This window comes from Rana temporaria, chromosome 3, assembly GCF_905171775.1.
Source record: "Rana temporaria chromosome 3, aRanTem1.1, whole genome shotgun sequence".
NCBI lineage: Eukaryota > Metazoa > Chordata > Amphibia > Anura > Ranidae > Rana > Rana temporaria.
The window spans coordinates 475,620,110-475,627,988 of record NC_053491.1 but is presented as its reverse complement, the minus strand read 5'-3'; the positions used below and the strand labels follow the sequence as shown (position 1 = coordinate 475,627,988).

Below are 7,879 nucleotides of genomic sequence, written 5' to 3'. Positions count from 1 at the left end.
ATCCACCCCAAACTTGCTCATCCATGTCTTAATGGACATTGCTTTGTACACTGGTGCCCAGTCATGTTAGAACATGAAGGGGCCATCCCCAAACTGTTCCCACAAAGTTGGGAGAATGAACTTGTCCAAAATGTCTTGTTATGCTGACGCCTTAAGAGTTCCCTTTACTGGAACTAAGGGGCCAAGCCCAACCCCTGGAAAACAACTCCACACCATAATCCCCCCCACCCCACCAAATGATTTGGACCAGTGCACAAAGCAAGGTCCATAAAGACATGGATGAGCAAGTTTGGGTTGGAGGAACTTGACTGGCCTGCCCTCAACCCGAACACCTTTAGGATGAATTAGAGCGGAGACTGTGAGCCAGGCCTTTTCTTCAAGATCAGTGCCTGACCTCACAAATGTGCTTCTGGAAGAATGGTCAAACATTCCCATAGACACACTCCTAAACCTTGTGGACAGCCTTCCCAGAAGAGTTGAAGCTGTTATAGATGCAAAGGGTGGGCCAACTCAATATTGAACCCTACATACTAAGGGGTAGATTCAGGTAGAATGGCGTAAATTTCTGCGGGTGTAGCGTATCTCAGATACGCTACACCGCCGTACCTTAGTGAGGCAGGTTCTGTATTCACCAAGAACCTGCGCCCTAAGTTACGGTGGTGTATCGTAAATCTGCCGGCGTAATGCTTTCGACGTGAACGTAATTTACGCTAAGCCCTATTCGCGAACGACTTACACAAAAGATGTAATAGACGGAAAATTCAACGCTAGCCCGACGTCCATACTTAACATAGGATACGCCTCATATAGCAGGGGTAACTTTACGCCGGAAAAAGCCGAACATAAACAATGTAAAAAAATGCGCCAGGCGGACGTACGTTTCTGAATCGGCGTATCTACCTATTTTGCATATTCCTCGCGTAAATCGACAGGAGCGCCACCTAGCGGCCAGCGTAAATATGCAACTAAGATACGATGGCGTAAGAGACTTACGCCAGTCGGATCTTAGCCAAATTCCGGCGTATCTTGTTTTCTGAATACAGAAAAAAGATACGCCGGAGCATCTTAGAAGTTACGCGGCGTATCAATAGATATGCCAGCGTAACTTCTTTATGAATCTACCCCTGTGACTATGATGCCATTAATATTCATGTGCATGTAAAGGCAGGCGTCACAATACTTTTGGTAATATAGTGCATATAGCAGGACCTCTATGCATTCACAAAAAAAAAAAATGCTAATAAAAGCAAAGACACAGTTTCTGACAAATCTTTTAATAACAAAAGTCCCACAATGTACATCTACCATCAATCATATCATCCAGCAATGTAGGACCACATCAAGCATGATGGCCAGAAGCAGAATACAATACAAGGGGTCTCCCAGGTGATACAATTCAAAATAACAGATTGCAAAAATCTTCATCTATGCATTTTTAGTTCTGTATTTAGTTTGATAAAACAATATTGCATGCTCGTTTGTATCTTATGCCTCATACACACGATCGGAATTTCCAATGGAAAAAGTCAGACAGACTTTTTCCATCGGAAATTCTGGGCGTGTGTATGCCCATCGGAATTGTTCCATCGGATATTCTGAGGAATTTCATCAGAGTTTACATAGAGAACATGTTCTCTTTTCCTCCGTTTGGAATTCCGTCGGAATTCCGATGTGGATTTGGTCGGGCAAAAGCCTGATCGTGTGTTATATCAGGCATTAGTAGTTATATCAGTAGATTCTGCAAGTTTTATGAAAAGCTTCTTTAATATCATTATTCCTAAAACTATATATGAGAGGGTTAATCAAAGGAATCATGACAGTATATGAAAGAGAAAGTACTTTGCTGGAAGTTGATGACTGCCCCCGTGTTGGAGCCGCATAAGTACAAAGAAGAGATCCAAAAAACATTGACACAACTGTGAGATGGGAGCTGCAAGTGGAGAAGGCTTTTTGCCTTCCGGTGACTGAGGGGATTCTTAAGATAGTGCAGATTATATAACAATATGATGTAATGATGAGCAGAAATGGGAAAACAGACAAGGAAATAGTAATAATAGTAACTTCAACTTGTAGAACATATGTGTCCGAACAAGAAAGGGCCAACAGAGGAGACAGATCACAGAAAAAGTGGTCAATGACATTGGAGCCACAAAATTTTAAATCAGAAATTTCAAAGACATATTTTATGATTGCAGAAAAGCCCAGGAACCAAGAAGATATAATTAGTTTTAAACAAAATACATAGTTCATAATGGTATTATAACGTAGAGGGTTACAAATGGCGAGATATCGGTCATAGGACATCACTGTTAACAGGAGAGTGTCAAATGCCAAAGAGGCACAGAAGAAGTAGTACTGAGCAAGGCAGCCTGTAAAGGTGATGGTGGCCGGTTTGTCCACCAATACATGGAGCAAAATTGGACTTATACTGTTGGTCATTATAATGTCTGATAAAGAGAGTTGAGTGAGGAAGATGTACATTGGAGCGTGCAGGCTTCTGATCTTAGCCACCGCAACTACGAGAAGCAAATTCCAACATGTTGTAAGGCAGTAAATTATGAAAAACACAATGAAGAACAAAATGTTGAAATGATAGAGATTGTGAAATCCCAGAAGATGAATTTCTGTGATCGTGGTGAAATTGTTCTGAAGCATAACTTAAGACAAGAAGATGCAAGACTGCAATTTTTGGTTGTTCATTAGAACAAGCTAAGGTGGTATGCCGATTCCATTTTACAACTTATTATCAACTGGTTCAATCTCAGTCTTCTTGATCAGTTGACTAAACTAGGTGGCGTTATGCCTTAGTAATTAGTTAGTAAAACGTTTTCATCTTTTCATCTGTAAAGATAACGACATCATAAAATCCTTACTTGGAGTCTCCAGGAATTATTACAACAATGCAGCAATACACCTTATATAAAATAGCCCTTTGAAATACTGTAGATTAAGACAGTCAGGTAATGGCATTAGCCTACTGTATTTTCCGGCATACAAGACAACCGGGTATATAGGACGACCCCTCTAATTTTCCAATGAAAATATTGTTTTGGGCTATACTTGCCGTATAAGACTACCCACTTCCTCACATAGGGGTGCAGTGTCGTAGCTCCGATCCAAGCCCAATCCCCGAAAGCAGCTCTGGAAGACTAAAGCCTCGTACACACGATCAATCCATCCGATGAGAATGGTCTGAAGGACCGTTGTCATAGGTTAACCGATGAAGCTGACTGATGGTCCATCGTGCCTACACACCATCGGTTAAAAAACCGACCGTGTCAGAGCGCGGTGACGTAAAACACAATGACGTGCTGAAAAAAAAACGAAGTTCAATGCTTCCAAGCATGCGTCGACTTGATTCTGAGCATGCGTGGATTTTTAACCGATGGTTGTGCGTACTAACGATCATTTTTTTCCCATCGGTTAGGAATCCATAGGTTACATTTAAAGCAAGTTGGCTTTTTTTAACCTATGGTTAAATAACCTATGGGGCCTACACACGATTGGTTTGGACCGATGAAAACGGTCCATCAGACTGTTGTCCTCTGGTTAACCTATCATGTGTACGAGGCCTTAGATGCAGGTCCATCCTCTCTTCATGGTAGAAGTGAGCAGGCACCGCAGCATATCCTCTTAGCTTCTGTCCTGATGGCCCTGGTCCAGGCAGGCTGAGAGCTCAGACCCCATCTATAGGTCTGCACTCTCCTCTCTCCTGGCTCAGTTTGCCCATAAATAGGTGACACTTCCTCCTCTAGGTGCAGCCACTTTTGGTATGAAATCAGCAGTCTGCTAGCCTCCATTGGCAACTACAGTGCAGAAAACAGTGCACAGTGTGCAGTATACAGCACTGAGTCAATCACAGCAAGCGTTGTATTCTATTATTGAATACAAAGCCTGCTCGTATTAGCAGAGGCTGTGACATCATCAGCTCGCGCCACTCTAATACGAGCAGGCTTAACAAGCTCTGTATTCAGCAACAGAGTGCATCGCCGGCCGGGATTGGCTGAGCGGCGCATACTGTATGCTACAGTATTACCGAGCCCCCAGCGGGCTTCACATCCATCTGGCTGCCTGTGCACCTGGCGTATAAGACGACCCCGCTCTTTGGCAGTGTAATTAAGGTGTAAAAGGTTGTCTTATACGCCGGAAAATACGGTATTTGCTTTGGGATATAATTATTAACCAAAGGATACAGAAGAATTGGTCAAATCCGGTGATGGAATAAGGAGATCTGCTGCTTACTTTGAATGTGTGCATGAGGATCTATCTGATCTGGGGATGATCTTTCAATTCACTAATCCATGCAATCACGATTTAATAATAATTCTGTGCAGTTCACCTGGCCTTTAAAACCACTTCCCTACCGTAGGATGTCATATGATGTCCTGGACTTTAGGGGGGATATATGAATAATGCCAGCAGCTACTGGCATCATTCAGATATCCTTCTCTTCTCCCGGCGATTCTGCGCACCATTAGAATGATAATATTGGCAGTTCCACTGCTTGATCGTTCTTATAGGCGGTGGGATGGGATGTCCTGTCCTCTTGCTGCCCTCTGTTTTTTCTTTGATCTCTCCCGTGCCATCGGGGGGCCCGGAGAACGAATCGGCAGGTTTAGGATGAGGAACATAGAGATTTCCGGTGACCAGATGGTCACCGGTTATCTCTATAACTTCGGAGACCCAGGCGTGACATCATAACCCGGACGTAGCCGGAAGTAAACAAAGCCGCAATCGCGGCTGTCAGCATGAGATCAGTGAATTTTTTTCACAATCTCATGCTTTCCATCCTGGAGGAGAGATGTGAGGTCTTATTGACCCCACATCTCTCCATAAAGAGGACATGTCTCTAACAATTCCTATTACAAGGGATGTTTACATTTCTTGTAATAGGAATAAAAGTGATCAAAAAAATGTAAATGTAAAAGAAAGTGTAAAAATAAAAAATAAAAAGTAAAAAATAAATAAAAATAAAATGCCCCTGTCCCCGGTAGCTCGCATTCAGAAGCGAACACACACGTAAGTCCCGCCCACATATGTAAACGGTGTTCAAACCACACATGTGAGGTATCGCCGCATGGGTTAGAGCGAATGCAAAAATTCTCATACTAGACCTCTTTTGTAACTCTAAACTGGTAGCCTGTAAAAAAAAGTAAGTGTTGCATATGGAGATTTTTAAGTACCGAAGTTTGGCACCATTCCATGAGTGTACGCAATTTTAAAACGTGACAAGTTAGGTATCTGTTTACTCTCCGTAACATCATCTTTCACATTATACTAAAAAATTGGGCTAACTTTACTGTTTTGTTATTTTTTCATTCATGAAACCGTTGTTTTCCCCCAAAAATTGTGTTTGAAAAATTATTGCGCACATACCGTGTGAGATAAAAAAAAGTTGTAATGAGCGCTACTTTATTCCCTAGGGTGTCTACTAAAAATATATATATATATATAATGTTTGGGGGTTCTAAGTAATTTGGGGGTTCTATGGTAGATGTTTCTTTGCTGAGAGTGTTTTTGTTTTTTAACAACCTCACCTATACAATATATTTCCTTTTAGAGCATCTCCATTTTACCCCCTGAAGATGACCGCTCCTTACAAGGTCGAAACACGTCAGGGTTTTATCATGCTTTCTAGTATTATTATAATATCATCATGTTATGTTCTTTTTTTTTTTTTTTTTATTGTTTATTTATACATTTTTCAAATCAGACAAAGTAATCACAAAGTCCAGACATTTGAATGATGAGGAAAAAAAAATGCAAGGAAAATACAGTCACGTTTATAACAGGATACAGACAAGTCTGGTTGTATACAAGTTAGTTATACCATAAAATAGAAAATAAGTGGTGGGTTTAACATGAACAACCTATCATGGCTCCGCTGAGCAGAAACATATATCGACAATCAATCATGTTATGTTCTTGTATGTCTGCCCTTACGGCTTTATCAACACTCTGTCAACTAATATGTACATGTTTTTATTGTTACTACTTGATAATTTTTTGGTTTAAATACAATAGATATATTTCCTGTGAGACATAAAAGCAAAAATAAAACCATTTTGTACTATCTAACACCATTCACTTTTTGCTGAAATACAAAGCCCCCGGGGTAACTTTTCCTTTCTACAGGTTTATTTACACATTTGTACATTTTTATTTGAATTTTCTCAGAAAAAAACATTTACTGCATAGGAAGTGTTGGAATTGCAATACAAAACACCAATGCAAATATTTTTTTTTTTTTTTTTTACCCAGCATTCAAAAAGACACATAATTAGACTTACTTCATAAGTAGTGAGGGACAAAGAAATCTGGTGTTCCACTAAAATGGAATCCTACATTTTCCTGTAAATTTAAAATGGGTTTTATAAATGGAATCTGAATGTAATTAACTATTGATTTTAGATAGATATGTTTTTTTGCAATTGTATAAAAAGTACACTTTACAGCAGCAATAAAACACTTCTCAACAAAACCACACATACATACTCCTAGCACATGCGGTTGTAAATCCGGTTGTAAGAAATAAGAACTGTATACTCTGATATTCTCATAATGCCCAAGTGGTGAAGCATTCAGTTGAAAGAAGCTCGAAGGATCTTCATAAAACAAGGCTGAGTTCATGCTTCTCCTTTTATACTTAGAACCTACAACTGTAAATTAATGTAAAGTCTAAAGAGAATAAATTAAAAATATCTCATGATTGTAGAAAATTATCACCATTGTTTGTGATGTTGTTTTTAACTCCAGACAAACAGAGCCTCACAAAAGTGAGTACACCCCTCACATTGTTGTAAATATTTTATTATATCTTTTCATGTGACAACACTGAAGAAATGACCCTTTGCTACAATGTACAGTAAAGTAGTGAGTGTACAGCTTGTATAACAGTGTAAATGTGCTGTCCCCTCAAAATAACTCAACACACAGCTATTATTGTCTAAACTGCTGGAAACAAAAGTGAGTACAACCCTAAGTGAAAATGGCCAAATTGGGCCCAATTAGCCATTTTCCCTCCCCGGTGTCATATGACTCGTTAGTGTTACAAGGACTCAGGTGTAAATGGGGAGCAGGTGTGTTAAATTTGGTGTTATCACTCTCACTCTCTCATACTGGTCACTGGAAGTTCAACATGGCACCTCATGGCAATGAACTCTCTGAGGATCTGAAAAAAAGAATTGTTGCGCTAAATAAAGATGGATTAGGCTATAAGAAGTTTGCCAAGACCCTGAAACTGAGCTGCAGCATGGTGGCCAAGACCATTCAGCGGTTAAACAAGACAGGTTCCAGAAGCAGGAGTTGAACGCACATGAGGTTGTTTTTGGGAAATAGACATATGAGTGCTGCCAGCATTGCTACAGAGGTTGAAGGAGTGGGGGGTCAGCCTGTCAGTGCTTAGACCATAAGCCGCACACTGCATCAAATCAGTCTGCATGTCTGTCGTCCCAGAAGGAAACCTCTTCTAAAGATGATGCACAAGAAAGCACATGGATTACTGCAACCATGTCCTGTGGTCTGATGAGACCAAGATAAACTTACGTGGTTCAGATGGTGTCAAACGTTTTTGGCAGCAACCAGGTGAGGAGGACACCTTCCGTTTGAGGATGCCTCACAGATGCTCAATAGGGTTTAGGTCTGGATGCTTGTCCAGTCCATCACCTTTACCCTCAGCTCCTTTAGCAAGGTAGTGGCCATCTTGGAGGTGTGTTTGGGGTTGTTATCATGTTGGAATACTGCCCTGTGGCCCAGTCTCCAAAGGGAGGGGATCATGCTCTGCATTCATGGTTCCCTCAATGATCTGTAGCCCCCCAGTAGCGGCAGCACTCATGCAGCTCCAGACCATTACACTCCCGCCACCATGCTTTGCAGTAGG

The 7,879-nt window shown here is 40.9% G+C and overlaps 1 protein-coding gene across 1 annotated transcript; it reads right to left on the bottom strand.

Moving 5' to 3' along the window:
* Positions 1–1,728: 1,728 nt before the first annotated feature.
* On the bottom strand, positions 1,729–2,655 carry LOC120930709 (olfactory receptor 11L1-like). The gene has a single exon (XM_040341885.1). It carries the CDS (start codon positions 2,653–2,655, stop codon positions 1,729–1,731), a length of 927 nt encoding a protein of 308 aa, XP_040197819.1.
* Positions 2,656–7,879: the final 5,224 nt, after the last annotated feature.